The sequence below is a fragment of the Boleophthalmus pectinirostris genome, unplaced genomic scaffold (genome assembly GCF_026225935.1).
Source record: "Boleophthalmus pectinirostris isolate CB_2022bp ecotype Guang Dong unplaced genomic scaffold, ASM2622593v1 HiC_scaffold_18, whole genome shotgun sequence".
Classification (NCBI taxonomy): Eukaryota; Metazoa; Chordata; class Actinopteri; order Gobiiformes; family Gobiidae; genus Boleophthalmus; species Boleophthalmus pectinirostris.
Window position 1 is genome coordinate 8,955,120 of NW_026571133.1, and position 21,027 is coordinate 8,976,146.

Sequence of the window (21,027 nt, forward strand, 5' to 3'; positions counted from 1 at the left end):
CAAAATGTTGTCATGTTCTAGTTTTCACAGATCTGCCTGTCAGATCCTCTTAAGTTTAAAGGTACACTGTGTAACTTTTTGGTTGGGAGCCCGTCACCTGCTTGTTTCTAAGGATATGTCACTGTTCTGCCTGGAATGTTGGCATGAAGCAGCTTTACCTTACATTTATTAAATTAAAGGAGGTTTTATTGCTCAAAATACCAAGAAAAAGAGGCATTATTTCTTTTATATTTTATTTGTTTATTTTTTTAAGTATGGAGTAGCTCAGTTAGTGTTCATCCACCTAATAATTGGTGCTTCAAATCCTCTAAACCAGAATGAAACCAGAATTAAAACCAGGATTAAACCAGGCCTATAACAGGTCTAAAACAGGTCTAAAAACAGGTCTAAAATCAGGATTAAACCAGGTGTACACCAGGACTAAACCAGGTCTAAAACAGGTCAAAAAACAGGTCTGAACCAGGACTAAACAGGTCTAAAACCAGGTCTAAAAACAGGTCTAAAACCAGGATTAAACTAGGTGTAAACCAGGACTAAAACAGGTCTAAAAACAGGTCAAAAAACATGGTCTAAACCAGGACTAAACAGGTCTAAAACAGGTAAAAAACAGGTCTAAAGCAGGATTAAACCAGGGCTAAACAGGTCTAAAATCGGGTCTAAAACAGGTCTAAAATCAAGACTAAACCAGGACTAAACCAGGTCTAAAACACATCTAAAACAGGTCAAAAAACATGTCTAAACCAGGACTAAACAGGTCTAAAAGCAGGGTCTAAAACCAGGACTAAACCAGGACTAAACCAGGACTAAAACCAGGTCTAAAACCAGGACTTTATCAGGTGTAAACCAGGTCTAAACCAGGATTAAAAAACTAAAACACTAAAACAGATCTAAAACGGGGTCTAAAAACAGGTCTAAAAACAGGTCTAAAACAGGCCTAAAAACACTTCTAAAACTGAACTAAAACAGGTCTAAAAACAGGTTTAAAACAGGGTCTAAATCAGGCCTAAACCAGGTCTAAAATAAGTCTAAAACCAAAACTAGTCCAAAAAAGTGACTATTTACCAATTTACTTGTACTTGTTACTTGACGGTGTTTTTTTTTTTTGTTTGTTTTTTTGGAGTTGTTGGAGTTAAAAGTTACTGTGTGTGAAAGTACAAGGAGCCTATCAAAACAAAAGAAAATATATGTTAAACCTTTCTTCAGTAAATATAACAGATTTCAAACCACTTACATCACCACCTTAAATCACCCTTACATCTGCAAATATCTCACCCCAGTCTGAGAATGGGCTTGGTTTCCGGTTGGGGGCCCTGACTTGTATAGGATTTCCCATAATTCTTTAGGGCATTGGCAGGTCCTTGTAGAGCGTGACCTGGTTTGACCTTCAGGAGCTCGCGGCGCTCTGAGAACGAACACACGTCTGCAGAACCCTGAGCCAGAGCTGTACTGTTTGTCTATACCACAAGGCTGTTATTTTCCACATTCAGTGAACTTCACATGTGACGCATTCAGACCACAGAAATTCACCAATACGTTGTGTTCATGAGACATCACAACATTTAAGCATCTCTGTAGTTTAAATCTGAACTGAAGGAGAGCTCAGAATTATATATGGTGCGCTGTCAGTAAACACCAGTGAAGTTCTTTTTTCACAATAGATTTAGAAAGATTTGCTCGACCCCAAAGACACGATCGTCGTCAGCTGAAAGCAGATGTGAGGTTAATGTCAAGGATAGTTTGTGGCGCTAATCCATAACACATGATGATAAAGTTCCACCGTCGACTGTATACAGTGGTCCCTCGTTTATCACGGGGGTTACGTTCTAAAATTAAGCCGCAATAGGTAAAATCCGCGAAGTAGTCAGCTTTATTTTTTACAATTATTATATCTGTTTTAAGGCAGTAAAACCCGTCACCACACATTTTATACACTTTTCTCAGACAGGACAGTTACAGCCCTTTTTGCATCCGTCTTAAAACTTATTGCGGCGTCGTCCTTATGTCATTTTCCTCCTTCTTTATGTAACGAACCGAAGATTAATGTATTCCGTAATGCGCTACAGCTGTATAATTTACTACTAACTACTTAACTACTTTCCTTCAGCTCGTCCAGAAGTCCAACTTTTTGTGCGATGATTTGCAGCTTCCTCGGCCTTCTGGGTGCGACCGCAGGAGCCTTTGTCGGTGCAGAACTTTTCGTCGACGTTGTGGGTTTTATCGGGGAGAAAACTTGCAAACATACAGCTTTTCACAGTCACACTGCTAGAGATCGAACATTTATGTCAATTTGGCAGCTGAACGCATTCTGTACAGCACAGGAAACATGGCGCAGAGGAGATTGATTGACAATGGTCTAACAGTCCCTTAGCCAATCAGAACGCAGGGGGAGGAACACAGAACACAAAAAAGAATGCATGCAAAAGTACACAAATAAAATCGAAAACAGCAAGGCCGTGAAAGGTGAACCGAGTTATAGTGAGGGACAACTTTATATAAATGGACATAGTTAACCAGCTGTCCCTTGTGTTCCAAATAGGATATGAGCATGAGGTACTTCTGGCTCCATCAGCTCTGGTTCCAATTGACTTTACATCCAAAAATTGTCCCCCTCTCTCTATAACTGCTGCAGCGATCCTCGTCATTTTGGTTTTAAAATGTTCATGGTAAATGGTCACATTTTTATGTAGCGCTTTTCCACCTTTAAGGCTCTCAAAGTGCGTTACAACAAGGAACCACTCTCCCATTCACACACACATTCACACACCAGTGTACGCAGACACTGGGGGCAAGGTAGGTTAAGTGTTTTGCCCAAGGACACAATGACAGCATTCATCTGTGGGAGCTGGAATCACACCAGCCGACCTGTGGGTCAGTGGATCTGACTGCTCAACCAATGATGTTTATGTCGAGAGCGGGATTCGAACTCACAACCCTTAGATCAGTGGACGAACGCTCTAACCACCCATCATATTAACCTGCTCTACATGATCCTGGTGTTGTTATTTCATTATTTTCCTATTCCTATTAGAATGGGCTCCAAATTTACCCCTATAACTGTTAGTCTTTGGTTTGTATTGAATTTTGCCCATTTACTGGTGGTGATTCATTTCCATGGTAAAGTCAGTTGATACTGTCAATATGTTCTTGGGCAAGTCACCCAGTCAGCTTTACCAAACCTGCCCAGCCTGCTTATTCATGGATTTCAGAATGACTAGGAATGAAAAATTTGGACCGTTGACATAATAATTAACAATTTATAAACTTGTCTTTTGAGTTAGAAATAGATCTCAAAGTGTTGCATGTAACAAGAGGCTCAGATCAGTGAGTATATATGTTTGCTGGTCCATGAATATGTGTGTTTCATATTATAAAAATACAAAATCTAAATTTCTCGTAGTCAAGGATCATTCAGAAACCTTGGCACAGATGGTTATTTGAAGTCTTCTGCTCAGCTTTAGTGCGTCACAGGTTTTATTAGTTCACGCCTTAAATACAGAGCCACTCATTCACAACATGTATTTCACTCTTCTGTGAACGCACAAGAGCCTCAGCTGTGTGACCTCATGCACCCAACTATGGACTCATCTGCAACACTGATCTAAAACAGCTTCATAATAAAACATAATAAAACAGTCCCTTACTCCCTTGTCCCTTGAACTGCACGTGCTGTACTTCTTATTTGGTTAAAATCCCATTATATGATGTCAAAACTGAGCTCAAAAAACAAAGTTTCAAAAACTGCTCACTTTGTGCACCGAATAGCCTCAAAAGGAGCCAACCGCTCTGTTTGCCAAACCCTGGAACACTGATTAAAATAAATTAGTAAAGCAATATTGTGATCCAATCTGGTTCATTAGGTCTAGGAAAGAAAATGTTGGAACTATCTGTTTTGTGACATAAATCATTTCAACACTATCTGTTTTAACTGCTTTCACCTGTATTAAATATTATTGTTTAATAGAATGTTGTTATTTCATCTGAAACCCACCAAAACAGGTTAGATTTGGTTTAAATGATTGATCTGAATCATTTAATCACGTCTATTTCATGTTATCTTTGTGCATATTATTTGTCTGTTTTCTTGTACTGTATGTTTTGGACTATAAGTCGCTCCGGAGTTTAAGTCGCATCAGCCAAAAAATGCATAATGAAGAAGAATAAAACATATATAAGACACACCGGACTATAAGTTGCACTTTTTGTTGGAAATTTATTTTATAAAATCAGAGACCAGGAACCGACATTTCAACTTGAAAGGCAAGTTATAGTAAAAACAATAGAACAGAGAACAACAGACTGTTAACGTCACATATGAACAGTTCTTCAGATAACTGTAGAATAAACAACAGAAGAAGTTTACCAAACTCTCCATCTCACTCCAAATCAATAAATCTATTGAATTCTTCATCCTCGGTGTCACTTCTGAGCAGCTCCACAACCTCCAGAGGTAAACTGAGCACCGCTTCCTCTTCTGTGTCGCTGTCGTCAAACTCAGCATCAGTTCCACTTAGAATTATTTCAGCCTTTCTGAATCCCGACAGGATGGTTACGGTTGTCACTGAAGTCCAGACTTTGTCGATCCATCCAGTGACTTCCAGGAAAGTTTCATGGTGCACCCTCCTGGTTATTGTGAAGCTGTGTTCTCCATCCCCGCTTTAAGCCAGTCCCTCACAAGTTTCTCGCTCGATCCAAACTTTCTTTCTGTTGCTCGATTACCGTTTTTGGCTGAATATTTCACTACTTGCAGCAGAACAGTGGCTCTTTCTGTAGGAGACATGAACAGTAGAGTGAAGTGACAGTGGTACAGGAGTAACAGAAGCAGCAGATACTGACACACAAGCCTAGAGCCTCTCATGGCTGTCAGTGTGAAAATTTTAATATATAAGGTGCTGGACCACCCAAACCATGAAAAAAGTGCAACTTATAGTCCAAAAAATACAGTACATATGTTTATAGTAATTTGTATGTATATATGCAATAAATTAAGATAATCTGAACCAGGAATAACATCTACAATTCCAAACTACTGTTTGGAAAAAAAAAAAAAAAAAAAATCCAGTTTTGGTTTAATATTGGTATCAGGCCCACTTTAGACTTGATCTTGTCCTAATATCATGCTGGTTTACATTGAGTCCTTTTGTAGTCCTGGTTTGGATCTAGCTTAGACCTGATCTAGTCTCATTTGCAGCAGTAATGAATCTGTGTGTAACTTTTCTCTTTAGCTCATGTTTACACTGTCATCGTAATTCGTTTCATTGCCTTCAAAGTGACATCTCTGTTTATCCAACCACACTCCACATCAAAGCTGCCCACCCATCTGTAATGCACCAGACTTACTTTTATTGGCCCATGTTCGCTCATTTCGGTCCCATATTTACAGTGGATTGTGTCATTTTTAAAAGCACATTTGGGGTCTCTTTGTTCCACCCGTTTCATAATTCATTTTGTTAAAGTGGTTTGTGTTCAAAACAGCACGAAAATCTTCACCAGACCTCACAAGACTTCTCCAAACCTCAGCACATCACATCAGCTCAGTGTTACATAATGAAATTTAACTTGAGGATTACAAAATGACACGTTTCTAAATGGGCTTGCACTGTGGGACAGGGTGGAGCGTTTCGGCTTGGTTCTTAAGTGTTTACCACCTGTTTTGTGGTTTATTTTTTCCACAATACATACACTACCAGTCACATGTTTGGACACACTTTTTCACTTCTGTTTCTTCTTTATTTCCATGATTATTTACCGTATTTTTCAGACTATAAGTCACTCCGGAGTAGAAGTAACACCAGCCAAAAAATGCATAATGAAGAAGAGAAAAATATATATGTCGCACAGGACTATAAGTCGCACTTTTGGCGGGTAATTTATTTTATTAAATCAGAGACCAGGAACTGACATTTCATCTTGAATGTCAAGTTATAGTAAAAACAACAGAACAGAGAACAACAGACTGTTAACGTCACATATGAACAGTTCTTCAGATAACTAACATAAACAACAGAACATAAGTTTAGTTGCCGCTTCCTCATAGCTGTAGCATAGCTGTCGTCAGACTCAGCATCATTTCCAGTTATAATTATTCTGGCCTTTCTGAATCCCGACAGGATGGTTTCGGTTGACACTGAAGTCCAGGCTCCATCCAGTGACTTCCAGGAAAGTTTCATGGTGCACCCTCCCGATTGCCGTGAAACTGTGTTCTCCATCCTTGCTTTCCACCAGTCCCTCACAAGTTTCTCTCTCACTCCAAACTTTCTTTCTGCTGCTCAATTACCGTTTTTGGCTGAATATTTCACTACTTGAAGCAGGACAGTGACTCTTTCTGCAGGAGACATGCGCAGTAGAGCAATGTGACAGTGGTACAGGAGTAACCAGAGTAGCAGATACTCACACAAGCACAAGATACACAAGCCTAGAACGCCGTCTTATGGCTGTCAGTGTGAAAGTTTTAATATATAAGTTGCACCTGAGTATAAGTCGCAAGAAACACCCAAACCATGAAAAAAATTGCAACTTATAGTCCAAAAAATACGGTACATTGTAGGTTCTCACTGAAGGCATGAAAACTGTTAATGAAAACATAAGGAATGTCGCAACAAAAGATCAACCCAAAAGAACTCCAAACTTGTTTTAAATAAAAAAAAAAAAAAATTATAATAATAATAATAATAATATCCACCCTTTGCTTTGACCACTGCTTTGCTCTTTTGTCATTTCTTGGCCCTGACATTGCACAGCTCTGAAGTGAAAACCATTTCAGGAAACCTCATCCTAAAGTTCATTGAGAGAACGCCAAGTCTTTGCAGTTCTGTCAACAAGGCAAAGAGTGGATACTTTGAGGATTTGAATATGAAAAAATAAAAAAATATATATTTAGTTGAGTCATCAATGTTCCCTGAGAGTGTGATGCTAACGGAAACTCTTTCTCACTGCTCTTTTAGATGTTCTGTTATTCGCATTAGACTTGATCTGAGTTTTACTGTAACATAATCTGACCATTAACTGCTGACTTAGTTGGAGCTACAATAGGTGATCTGATTTGTGCTCTTAAACAAGTCTCTCTCACATAAAATTACAGTCAGAAGTTAGTAGTTTTGGAGTTAGTCATTTTCACCTTTTGTTGAAAAGCAAACACCTCAACAGGACCATGAACGCTCCTATTGACCTTTTTCACAGCGGCCGGAAATTCCACGTTGTAGAGTAAATATCACTTATGTTAATGCTTTTCTATGGCAAAATATCTGTGGAAATGTCTCACGTATTTTCCACCAGCTTCATAAATCTGCCCCATCACCAAATCTTCATCCAACAAGATCAACAAAGGACATATTCTGTTCATGAAGAATTTATCCACAGCTATCAAGGTAAGAAAGACAAAAACGTAAAGGTGAAAAAATAACGAGCTTTAGTGAACTACTCCAGAGCAAAACAAACATTATGGTCATGAATAAAACAAAAGTAATAAGTAGTTCATTAAGATGTAACTCCTAGAATTAAAATAAAAAATCTATTTCATTATGTTGATATTAGCATAGACAGAGAGATTTGTGCAGTTCAAATGCTACAGATGTTCACAGATTACATGTCTAGCATTTAAATTGGACCTTTAAGTTTTCCTCTTTCTTACCTTGATAGTTGTGGATAAATTCTTCATGGACAGAATATGTCCTTTGTCGATCTTGTTGGAGGAAGATTTGGTGATGGGGCAGATTTATGCCTGATTCATCACAAGGTTTCACTTCGTGGAAACTGTCCAACCTCGCAGCATTAGGATTTGTTCGCTTGACAGTAGGCGGGTACTTTTTTTATTCAACCAGTTGCTGCTATTTGGTCGTGACGTATGTAATGCACCGCTAACGGGGTTAACTGGTATATTAAGCTTTTCCAAAATCCCGTAGGAAGAAGGGCAATAACATCTTTCCTCTTGATAAAATTCATCAAACATTTTCCTTGTTCCGGCTTTAAATCCTCAATCTTGGGAATCGTTGACAACACAGAATGTATGGCTCTTCGCTGATTGGCTGGTGCCCGAACTCGCACTTCCGGGGTTTTTGCAAACCGTCTAGTGTATTCTGATTCCTGACCTAGTCGCTGGAGAGAAATTAAATTGAGCAGAGGCACTAGGTGACGCCAACCTGGCTGGTGGAAAATATGCGAAACATTTCCACAGATATTTTGCCATAGAAAAGCATTAACGTAAGTGACGTTTACTCTACATTGTGGCACTTCCGGTCTTTGTGAAAAAGCTGTATTGATCAAATCCATTTTGTATTTTTTCTTGAGTTTTCAGATTTTAATTTTTTTGTTTGTTTGTGTTTGCAAATGTGTGCGTTGTGTCATCATAGTTACTGCTGAACATTCTGCCATTAGAGATACATGCAGAGAGCCCCCCCAGCATGATGTCACTGCAGAGTATCAATACGACTTAATTCAGCTGGAATGCTCTGAGGTCAGAACTCACAAAGTTCAAGTGGGGAAAATCCCAGCTCCACTTTGCCTGGAACACAGCGTCAGAGGGCAGCGCTAATAATTCATTAAGAAACCTGTACATCACACACAGTTAAATCAGATATAGGCTTTTAACGATATAGATAAATCCAACATCTGTTTATTGATACTTCTGGGGGTCTGATGCTAACTGAAAGCACTATTCTGTCCCAAGCTCTGTTACTCAACCTTCTGTGAAAATCAAACTCCTAAACATGAACGCTCCTATTTATCATAAGCTTTTTTTTGTGAATTTTCAGACCACCTAAAAACTTTGCAAATATGTACATTGTATCTCCATGGTAACTGGTGAACATTTCGTCAGTACTATGAAAGATATTTTTTTTCCATCAAAGTTTGAATTTTAAATACTGTTGAATTTCTCACTCTTAATTTTTAAATTCTGAAAAAACATGTTTGAATTATTTTTATCCTGAATTTTAGCTGCTGAAATTTTAATTGTAAATTTTCAAAGTGTTAAAAAAATAACCTTTTAAATATTCAGCACAAATATTTTCAAGCCCTTAAATTCAACAACCATACTTCAGAGTGTAAAATTCGCGGTGGAAAAAATGATGCCAAGGCAGAAGCAATCGATCCAAAGTGATCTGATCTAACTTAGTAACAAGCAGGAAATTGTGCAGTGAAGTGATCTGATTGGTCAGAATGAACCTCACCAAAACCTCATCTCTTTTATCTCTTCAGTGTAAACCCCGCCCACAGATGAGAACAGCCAATAGGAAACAGCTTCTGTCCTCCTCACTCACACATGATCGATTGCTTCTGCCTTGGCATTTTGGCTCTTTGCTGTGATTTTTTTTCCACTGCAAATAATCTATATTCACGTTTACGTCACAAATATAGACTGTATAAAATAACTGGACTAAGCGAGTGTGACGTCATAGTGTTCAGCGCCGCTTAAATGAAACTCGCAATGCAAATGGTTACAGGAGCGAATCTGGGGCCAGGTTCTATGTTATGAACATGATTTCTTTGATGGACAAAATAGTGAAAATAAAATTCAGGATTATGTAAAGCGGGTTAATACGAACATTTTAAGACCAAAATGACGAGGCTTACTGCAGCAGTTACAGAGAGATGGGCAACGAGATCCCAATGTAAGTTAATTGGAGCCAGAGTGAGAGGAGCCAGAAGAGCCTCCTGGCGAACTTCCTGTTTGGCAAACGGCGGCTCATTTATGTTCACTCATTTATACAGTCTATGGTCAGAAATCGGGAAGACGTTTGGAAACATGTGATGACAACTTCCAGCAGGCTCTGTTCACGGTAATAAGTCTGACAAAATCTAGGAAAAATGGCCCAGTTTTCTTCATCTTCATGTCATTGTAGCGTTCCGTTATGTTCAGCTAATCAACAATTACAACCAGACTTCAGTTTTCATAATTTCCCCAGTGACACACAACTCCGAGCGCACTGTGTACATGCAATTAGAAGAGATGAGGATGCCAAATTCAAGACGATTCCAAACAGCACATACGTATGCAGTCTTCATTTTACCGCTGATCACATTATCACATTTGGGCGGTGACCCCAGTGTCGGGAACTACACCGGAAATTGTCATCGCATGTTTCCAAAAGTTTTCCTGGTTTGTGACGTAAGCGTGAATAGAGCCTATTTTACACTCTGAATTTTGACTTTTAAAAGGTGACATTTTTATTTTGAATTTGAAACATATTGAAAAAGTACACTGACAATTTCAGCTACTCAAATTCAGACATCTTTCTTTCGAAGTAAAAAAAATTCAAAGCGAGAAATTCAGTGGTATTTAAACTTCAAAATCTGATGAAACTAATTATCTTCCATACAGTACAAATACATTTTTTTACACCCCCAGTATCATGTCACTGCAAAATATCAATAGAAAGGAAATGACTTGTTTTAATCCAAATAAATTGCAGAAGTCATGGCCCGGTCGTGTCTGTTTCTGTGTCCGTTTCGATGCGTTCCCACCATAGAGAGGCGTGTAATGACTGCGCAGAGGCCTGTCTCTGATCATTTGACATGGTGGACAGTGACTCCTGATAAACTGTCATATACATAGCACATATAGATGAATGGGCTTGTCTCCAGATCCGTTTCCCATGGCCTGTCAACACACACCACATCATTCCTTTGCTGCTATCTCACTATATAGACTCTTGGAGCTACTATAGGCTATTTTAGTTCATGAGAAGATGTATTGTGAGCGCCAACGTAACCTACTTATGTGATTATCAAAGTATGCAAGATTATTGTGCGTTTAAAAATTGTTTCTCAAATGGTGGGTTTATCCTCAGGGCATGGGAAGGTTGAATATAGAGTTAAAAAATAAACTTATATCTACATTTGAATTAATGAATGGCAAATAATGTCACACAAGGACATTTTGCTCACTTAAATACACATAAATACTAACCAAGTCAGGTGTGGATCATGCTCACGTCAGACACTTGACAATAAAGAAATATACGTGTAACTTTTGTGTTTAACTTTTCTATTTGATAATCCATGAGTTAAAATTTCTAATGGAGTTTCTTCTTTATGTGTTATGGGTGAGTTGTCTTGGGTATGGGGTTGTCTTTCCACAATATACACCATTGTTTCCCAAAGACTAGGTGGGTCGCAAGAGATTTTTTTGAGTCGTCTTGTCACAATCTGCATGTAGGTCTGCAGTATACAGTTCAGACACATGTTGAAATGTTAAGACATGGGTCATTCCACACCAAATCTATGTATATATGCGATTTTGGATATGTTAAAAACAGACATCTGGTCTTTCTAAAACAGTCAATTTTATGTTGGTGGGTGCTGTCATTCTTTTTTTTTTTGGTATAACATGGTAAAGATGGTACCAATTGAATTTAATATCTTCTAGAGCGTTCATCATAGAGGGTCCGTTTTAAAATACAAAGTCCACATCATGTGTCGGAAGGTGTATGTTCAATATCAAATCTCTGTCTTTGAAATTGCACTTTCCACAGTCCTCCAAAGATGCCCTCAAATTTGAAGAGTAGAATTTTAAAGCAAATTAAAGCCCCCAGAAATCTGTAATAAATCAAAAGCACATGTGTAAAAGTCCATATTCTACAAGTACATTTGACAAATTTTAACCCTTGAAAATATGAAGAATCGACCTTAAATAGTTTTTTAGATACAGCAATCTGAAAGTGGCTCCTTGGAAAACTCTGCTTTAAGCTGGTCAAAGGGGTAGCTTTTAATGACAGAACTATAAGGAGTTGGGAGCTAAAATTTTGGACTTTTCCTGTTGGAACGTGTGTGAACCTCAGTCGAATCTGAGATGGTCGAGCGGGGGCATTTGGAGATTTCGCGTGGAAGGACCCACATGTTTTATATAATTTCTCATCTTTTTGCAATTGATTTTATTGACATTTTGTTCCAGTTTTGCTGGTTCAATTAAATGTTGAAAAGAAAAAGAAATGGGCTGCATTTAATGTCCAGGTAGGCGACTTATGGATCCTTTTATTGCTGCTTCAATGACTGTTTCTCACTGTTTAAAACTTGACTAATACAAATTTTTCAGAGAGACACGATCACTCAGTCAACAATAAAATATCCTCATTAATGTTCAATAATGGTCAAATCCACCTTTATTTTGTGATTCACGAATAATGTCTATTGACTTGGGTCGTGAAGGTTTGTGACTTTTAAAATATGGCTCCCCAGAAGTTTAAAAAGTTTGGGAAACACTGATATACAGTTTACAGCATACAGTGGCCAATAAGTGTATGTTATTATATTATTTTAATGTACTATGATTAATATGTTAGTTTTATAGCTCTAGTATGTCACTTTTTAGCCAGTGGTTGTGTTTATTTGCACTGAAAAACAAAAGAAAGTAAAACATGTATCCTTACTGTTAGTGAACGTGCAACTTCACAAACCTGATACTTATTTGACCCGGAGGACGTTCTACTCATTGTTCTACTTGTTTCCATATACTGTATATATTCTTCCCTTGGTTATAATTTCTACAATATGCCTCGACTTGTCTATCTCCATGGAGAATGTTCCAAATTATGGTTTTAACTTTCTGTTTCCATGCAATCATGCAGGTGACGTGCCTCCTCCAAGAAACCTACACACTGTACCTTTAAGATTGTGTTTACCATGTTTACCATAGGAAACAGTGATTAGTGAATGACTCATGTGATGTAAAGATACAATTCGTTTTTATACGTACATTTTTTCCACCTCTTATTTCCTAATTTGCCCGTTAACATATTTTGCCCAATAGTCAAATGCTACTGTAAAACATTACGAGTCTGACCTCATGCCTTGTATACATTTCCCCTATATACCCTGTGTTCACTAACATTGTAAAAACAGCGTTGTACGAGGTGACGCAGTAAAACTCGCCTCTGGGCCTGTTTCCATACATTCTGCATTAGCCTGTGTGCACAGTTCCAGGTGTTAGCCCCGGTAGCTCTCCTCATTACCCCTCTAACGTGACGTGTTTTGGGCTCAGATCAAAGTGGAGAACCAGCAGGACTTCCAGGACATCACCAGCGTCGTGGCTCTGGCCGGGACCTACGCCACCTCCGAGCCCTTCGTCCAGTCCAAGTATGACATCCGCATTCAGAAGATCGGAAATAACTACAAAGCATACATGTGAGTCTGTGTGCTGTCTGGTAAAGATAAAAAAACAGAATTGGATTGGTTTTGTTTGTAGCATAAAGTGGACTTCCAATATTCATACATGTATCCTAGTTACACAGTTTTAAAGATCCTATATTACACAAAATTGCCTTGTGTTAGTGAGTGGGGAGTCCCTGCCTCAGGTGGAGGAGTTCAAGTATCTCAGGGTCATGAAAAAAACTAAAATGTGTCTGTTTGCTGCAGGTGTTCCATACAGTGGGAGCAGGTAGAGGGTGCTCTTGGAAAGACGATCAAAACTTTTAACACAACAGAATCCAGGCGCTCATAAGAAGTAAAAATCGCACAAGGAAAAATATAGTTAAAAGGCCGTTATTCAGATGGCTAAAGCCAACATGTTTTGACAAAACTGGTCTTCATCAGGACTCAGTTAAAAACAGCGCATGGGCATGGCCTTTAAGTAAAACACACCAACCAATAGTAGGGACTGGAGTTGATTAGAGGCAGACAAAGCAGGTGTAAGACCAGCAGCTCAAGACATGACACAGGCAAAAATCTATATACAAATATCTCGGGGTCTTGTTCATGAGTGAAGTGAGGATGGAGCATGAGATTGACAGGTGTATCAGTGCAGCGTCAGCAGTGATGCGGTCGCTGTATCGAACCGTTGTGGTGAAGAGGGAGCTGAACCGAAAGACAAAGATCTTGATTTACCGCTCAATCTACGTTCCTCCCCTCACCTATGGTCATGAGCTCTGGGTAATGACCGAAAGGACGAGATCGCGGATATAAGCGCTCGAAATGAGTTTCCTTCACAGGGTGGCTGGGCGCTCCCTTAGAGATAGGGTGAGGAGCTCAGTCGCACGGGAGGAGCTCGGAGTAGAGCCGCTGCTCCTCGAGAGGAGCCAGCTGAGGTGGCTTGGGCATCTGTTCCATATGCTGGTGGGACTATGTCTCTCAGCTGGCCTGGGAACGCTTTGGGGTCTCCCCAGAAGAGTTAGAGGAAGTGTCCAGGGTGAAGCAAGTCTGGGAGTCTCTGCTTAGGCTGCTGCCCCTGTGACCTGGCCCCAGATAAGTGGAAGAAACTGGAAGGATGGATGACTTTTGTTAGTCTGTTGTTACTGTATGAAAAACATACCTGGAATTGTGTTTTGTTTCATTCAAACAGTGTCACCCTTTATTAATAGTCTATCTACATCTCCAAAGCTCTATTCTAATGCTCTAATCCACCTTGTAATTCATGAAATCAGTAGAGATTGGCAATTCCAGGGCTGAAATGATTCAAATGACTCTAGCAAAAGTGTAAAAACATATTATTATTACATACATTATAAGAGTTAGAATTAACAATATTTAGAAAAACTTATGAGGATTTTTATTAAAACTCTTTCTAATTAAGTCATTTGTGAAAAATTCATTGGATTTGCCTGTTTTACACTTTACATTACAGTGTCCATTCACTCTCCACACTACTTCACAGCTACTTTAAATTTGACAAAGATATAGCTGCCAGTCTGAGCATAGTCACAATCATAGGCAAGAGTCAGTGAAGTGTCTTGCCCAAGGACCAATATTCGAGTTATAAAACTCTACCACTTGAGCCAACACAACACCCCACCACTAAATGACGGAAATCTTGCTCATTAAATTGGCTGAAGTTTCCTCATTTCCCCAACACAGTAGCCATTAGAGTCATTCAGAGGCTACAGACTGTGGAGTTCAGCAGACCATATCATGACAACAACCGGCAGTCATCACCCTCTTAACTCATGTTTATCCAGACTTAATGAGTAACACTTCTGCTATATCACCCAGTCTGCCCTCAGCCTTTCACTGACATAACTCAGGTGTGAATGGGCAGACCGCAAAGGCCCTAATGTGGTTATCTTATCTTGAGTTCTTGGTAAATCATGTTGAATGTCTGATTTTCAGGAGAACTTCCATCTCCGGGAACTGGAAAGCCAACACCGGGTCGGCCATGCTGGAGCAGATCGCTATGACTGACAGGTGAGCTGACTCAGCGGGTATGCACAGAAGTTTTAATATGTGCTGTAACTTAAGAGAAAGATGAAGCCATAACACGTACGCAACTGCTCAAATCCTCCAGCTAAGGTAGTACCGAAGCCTAGCTCAAGGGACACTGAAGAACGAGTCAAACACAGAGGACAAATTTCCCTACAAGTGAAGTGTGTCTAAAACCTTTATGAGCCGTATCTGTTGCGATATCCAGGCACGTCCAAACTTGGTCCTCAGGTTTCCAAGTGAATTGGTCCATATTTTCCGGGACAGTCCGGAATTTTGGACATAGTACCTCTATATTTCCTAGTTAGCCAGAATGTTGGAGACATGTGGAGATTAGTGCTGGTTTAGTCCTGGTTTAGTCCTGGTTTAGTCCTGGTTTAGACCTGGTTTAGTTCTGGTTTAGTCCTGGTTTAGACCTGGTTTAGTTCTGGTTTAGTCCTGGTTTAGACCTGGTTTAGTTCTGGTTTAGTCCTGGTTTAGTCCTGGTTTAGTCCTGGTTTAGACCTGGTTTAGTCCTGGTTTAGTCCTGGTTTAGTCCTGGTTTAGTCCTGGTTTAGTCCTGGTTTAGTCCTGGTTTAGTCCTGGTTTAGACCTGGTTTAGTCCTGGTTTAGTCCTGGTTTAGTCCTGGTTTAGTCCTGGTTTAGTCCTGGTTTAGTCCTGGTTCCTGGTTTAGACCTGGTTTAGAGTCCTGGTTTAGTTTTAGTCCTGGTTTAGACCTGGTTTAGTCCTGGTTTAGTCCTGGTTTTAGACCTGGTTTAGTCCTGGTTTAGGGTTTAGTCCTGGTTTAGGGTTTAGACCTGGTTTAGTCCTGGTTTAGACCTGGTTTAGACCTGGTTTGGACCTGGTTTAGACCTGGTTTAGACCTGCTATAGTCCTGGTTTAGTCCTGTTGATGTTCTGATGTTCACTGATGTTAAAAGTCGCCTCAATTATGCCTGCATGAAGTTGGAAATTATTTGATGTTGCCAAAAGCATTTATGAATGCACTTAAAAAAATGTCCCGGACAAAATTCCAGACTGTCCCTTTAAGTAGCACTGTCTAAGGCCAATTTTTTTGATAAAGCGATTATCCAATTTTTAGTGTGTCCTTTGGAGGATCTAAACATGGATGAAGATCTGGTGACACATCGTAACTTGTTATAAACCCATATATTTTAATTATTCACCTTAATTATTAACCTATGGCCCTCACTCTGCATTGTCTATGAGAAAACTTTGGACACTGCTACCCTAATCTCTTGCATTTTTGTTGTCCTTTAAGTGCCCTTTAAGAGACAAATTACATAATATAACATTATTTTTATGAACAAATTACCAAGTACCACACCATATCATATAATGGCATTTCAAAACAGAACCATAAGGTCTAAATTTAAACTATAAAATGCAGAATATACTCCAAAAAGTGGGATAACTTTCACTAGTCAAAGGCTATAAAATATGCCCAGATACACCAAAACAAGCCACAAAATGTATTGCTAGAAATTTGTTAGTATTTTGAAATTAAACCCTGAATTTTATATACTTTTTTGTCTAATAGAGGCTTACTGAATCTGTAACTTTCCCTAAATTGAAATTGAAATCTCTACACTGATATAAGTTGGTTGCTTAATCTTTCATGGTCACTATGTTGTTGTGGCATAAATGTTGACTAAAAACTGCATTTCCAGTAAATACCAGTGCCGCCTCTTATCAGGTGTTACATTCTTGTTGCCTGTTGTTGTCTCAGATACCGGCTGTGGGTGGACTCGTGTGCGGAGATGTTTGGAGGTCTGGACATCTGCGCCGTGAAGGCCGTGCACGGAAAAGATGGCAATGACTACATCATCGAGGTCAGACTTTACTCACTGTAAACAGATAAAGAGTTTGAATGGGACAAAACAAGCAGATATGAGAAAAAGTATGCATGTGTTTTTAGTTTGTAATGATCGATCACACTTTTCAGGGTTATTCTTTTATTGTTATAGACTGAGACTTAGACGGGGTGAGTTGTGTTACAGTTGTAGGGAGTATTATCTGTTACATAAGGGTGAGTTGTTGTACAGTTGTATGGAGTATGGTGTGAATGTAGTCCTGTATCTCACTGCTTGAGCGGAGATTACCGTATTTTTCGGACTATAAGTCGCTCCGGAGAATAAGTTGCACCAGCCAAAAAATGAGTAATGAAGAAGAAAAAACATATATAAGTCGCACTTTTTGGGGGAAATTAATTTTATAGAATCAGAGACCAGGAACTGACATTTCATCTCAACAATAGAACAGAGAACAACAAACTGTTAACGTGACTAGGGATGGGCATGATTAGCTGATTAATTGATAATTGATCATTAAGAATTTCATCGATTACGTTAATTTTAATCGACAAACCGAATGTAGGTTGCTGTGCGTAGTGTGACCAAACAGAGACCGTACATGTAGCTCTTTGCACTCAGAAGGAGCGAGACACAAACAGTCGGTCAGTCTGCAACGTACCGAAGCACAAATGTGTATTTAACGATGACTTGTACAAGAAATTCCACGCTTTCCGTTGCGATCGGGACAAGTGTGAGTCCATGTGCACAGTGTACAAAGCAGCACATATGTTTCTGTGTCCAGTGGGAAAACGTTTTGCCAGGTGAGAGTCGCGCAATGTGGATGACGAGTCCCCACCTCCCACCCCCCCTACGGTGTCCTGGTTTTGACAAATGCAAATATGGTCACACTAACCTGTATTCCACTGAGTCATGTCTTTTAATCCAACAGAAATTGACCACATCAGCCACACAAGAGCTGTAGTTTTATGCAAATTAGCGATGTGGTTTTAAGTTTAGTTTCTGTGAGAGTTGCGCAAAACTGAATTAAACACATTATAATGTCAAACGGGCTGATGTGGCTCTAGAGTGGTTACGGTTTATATGTCGTACAGTTGAATTTATTTATGCAGATTAGTAGTGCAGATAGTAATAATAATGATGATCATTTTAATATAAAAATGTTAATGATTAATCGATAATCGATCGTTAAATCTTCCGACGATCGATTAAGAAAATTTCATCGAATGCCCATCCCTAAACGTCACATATGAACAGTTCTTCGGATAACTATAGCATAAACAACAGAACAAGTGTCACTTCTGAGCAACTCTGTGACTTCCGGAGGTAAACAGAGTCCCCTTTCCTCTTCTGCGTAGCTGTTGTCACACTCAGCATCAGTTCCAGTTAGAATTATTCCGGCCTTTCTGAATCCCGACAAGATGGTTTCTGTTGTCTTTATGTTTGTTTAAATTTTAAATGGCCAGTGATACAGAAGTAATAGTGCGGTCGACTGACATGATACTAGACAGGACAGTGTCTCTTTCTCTTTCTTCTGCCGCCGACATGTGCAGTAGAGTGTGACGTGACAGTGGCACAGGAGTTATAGGAGTAGAAGATACTGACACACAAGCCTAGAGCCTCTCACGGCTGTCAGTGTGAAAATTTTAACATATAAGTTGCACCAGCGCATAAGTCGCAGGACCACCCAAACCATGAAAAATAGCCTTTTCATAGCCTGAAAAATACGATATTACAAACATTGCAAACAAAATAACATAATGTAATTCTGTTAATTGCTCACTCATCAAACTTTTGTCCATTTGACTGAATTCAATTTTCTTTTATGATGGAACTTACCTGGATCACTGAGGAGTTACACAGACAGATCTTATTAAAACCACATGTTTTTAATAAGATGTTTAATATGGGCCCATGTGGGTTCATGTATCTATTTGACGTTTTTAGGGCGCTGTGTGTGGGTCTAATCTAATCTGAACATTAACTTAAATTATTCTTTCAACCACCAACAAACCGGCCAATTACATTTCTGAATATACATGGGCAAAAAAAGAAAAAAAAAACATAAATATAATTTTCAAACAGCAGTGTTGGATTTAACCCAGACTAAACCATTTTATGAATTACATATATTCTATGATTTTGAGGACTGAACAAAACTACTACTACTACTACTACTACTACTACTACTACTACTACTACTACTACTACTGCTAATTCTGGTACTACTACTATTACTAATACTACTACTACTACTACTACTACTACTACTACTACTACTACTACTGTTACTACCACTTCCGCTATTGCTATTTCTGCTACGACTACTACTACTACTACTACTACTACCACAACTACTTCCACTACTGCCACTACTGCTACTACTACTTCTGCTACTAGTACTACTACTATTACTACTGTTACTACCACTACTATTTCTACTTCTGCTACTACTACTACTATTACTATTACTATTACTACTACTACTGTAACTACTGCTATTTCTGCCACTTGTGCTTGTACTACTACTACTACTACTACTACTACTGCTGCTACTACTGCTGCTGCTACTGCTACTACTGCTACTACTACTACTACTACTACTACTACTACTACGACTGTTACTACTACTGTTACTACCACTAGTACTTCCAGTACTGCTACTTGTACTTCTATTCTACTACTACTACTACTACTACTACTACTACTACTACTACTACTACTACTGTTACTACTACTACTACTACTGTTACTACCACTTCCACTACTGCTATTTCTGCTACTACTACTACTACTACTACTACTACTACTACTACTACTACTACTACTACTACTACTACTGTTACTACCACTTCCACTACTGCTATTTCTGCTACTACTACTACTACTACTACTACTACTACTACTACTACTACTACTACTGTTACTACCACTTCCACTACTGCTATTTCTGCTACTACTACTACTACTACTACTACTACTACTACTACTACTACTACTACTACTACTACTACTACTACTACTACTACTACTACTACTACTACTACTACTACTACTACTACTACTACACTACTACTACTACTACTACTACCACAACTACGTCCACTACTGCTACTACTGCTACTACTACTTCTGCTACTTGTACTACTACTATTGCTACTGTTACTACCACTACTATTTCTACTTCTGCTACTACTACTAGTACTACTATTACTACTATTACTACTACTACTGTAACTACCACTACTACTGTAACTACTGCTAATTCTGCCACTTGTGCTTCTACTACTACCACTACTATTACTATTACTACTACTACTACTACTACTGTTACTACCACTACTACTACTTCTGAAATTGAAAAAACAAACAAAAAAAACACAGGAAACAGGACAAAATGCTTAAAATAATTGTTCACTCGTGCTCAAACGTCCCACACAATACAGCTGAATGTCATCTCCTTGGATTCACAGTCCCTCAAACTAAACCCATGAAAATCTCAAATGTCAAACAGTGGGCGTATCTACAGTGAACGCACGGCTCTCGTAATCTTTGAAGAGACAGATTAGTTTTAGACCAAACATTTAACGAATGCAAAAACACTGACTGGAATAAAAGCCACGTGTTTGACTCAAGGATGATTTAAAAACACGGGATGGGAAACTTAAAAAGACATTTACAAGAAATTAGACGGGTTTAATTCACTTACAGGACGCCATTTTGAGTTATGTCCACAGTTCTAAGGAATAATAACTAAAAACCGCAAAAGCTATTTTTGTATCCAACTGAAATACCGGCAATGAAGGGCATAACGAGGAAAGTCCCCCAGTAGATGATGATTATATTATAAAACGACCTGCTGTACACACTGGTGCTCTCTGTATTAAAGGGCCTATGTTATGGTATTTTCTGATCTGTGTTATAATGTTTTTCCTCATCTCAAACACACCTGGAGTTGTGTTTTGTTTCATTCACACACACAAATCCTGCATATTTAGAGTTCTTCTAAACCAGGACTGAAACGGGAATAAAACAGGACTAAATCAGGACTGAACCAGGACAAAATCAGGACTAAAACAGGGCTAAAACAGGG

General features: G+C 38.9%; 1 protein-coding gene across 1 annotated transcript in view; it reads left to right on the forward strand.

Moving 5' to 3' along the window:
* LOC110168475 (synapsin-3-like) overlaps positions 1-21,027 on the forward strand; it is a 186,687-nt gene that overhangs the window by 153,193 nt on the left and 12,467 nt on the right. The window contains exons 9-11 of the mRNA XM_055153304.1: positions 12,974-13,116; positions 15,034-15,108; positions 16,853-16,955. Of these exons, the coding sequence (XP_055009279.1) occupies positions 12,974-13,116; positions 15,034-15,108; positions 16,853-16,955 (321 nt within the window). The remainder of the gene's footprint in view (positions 1-12,973; positions 13,117-15,033; positions 15,109-16,852; positions 16,956-21,027) is intronic.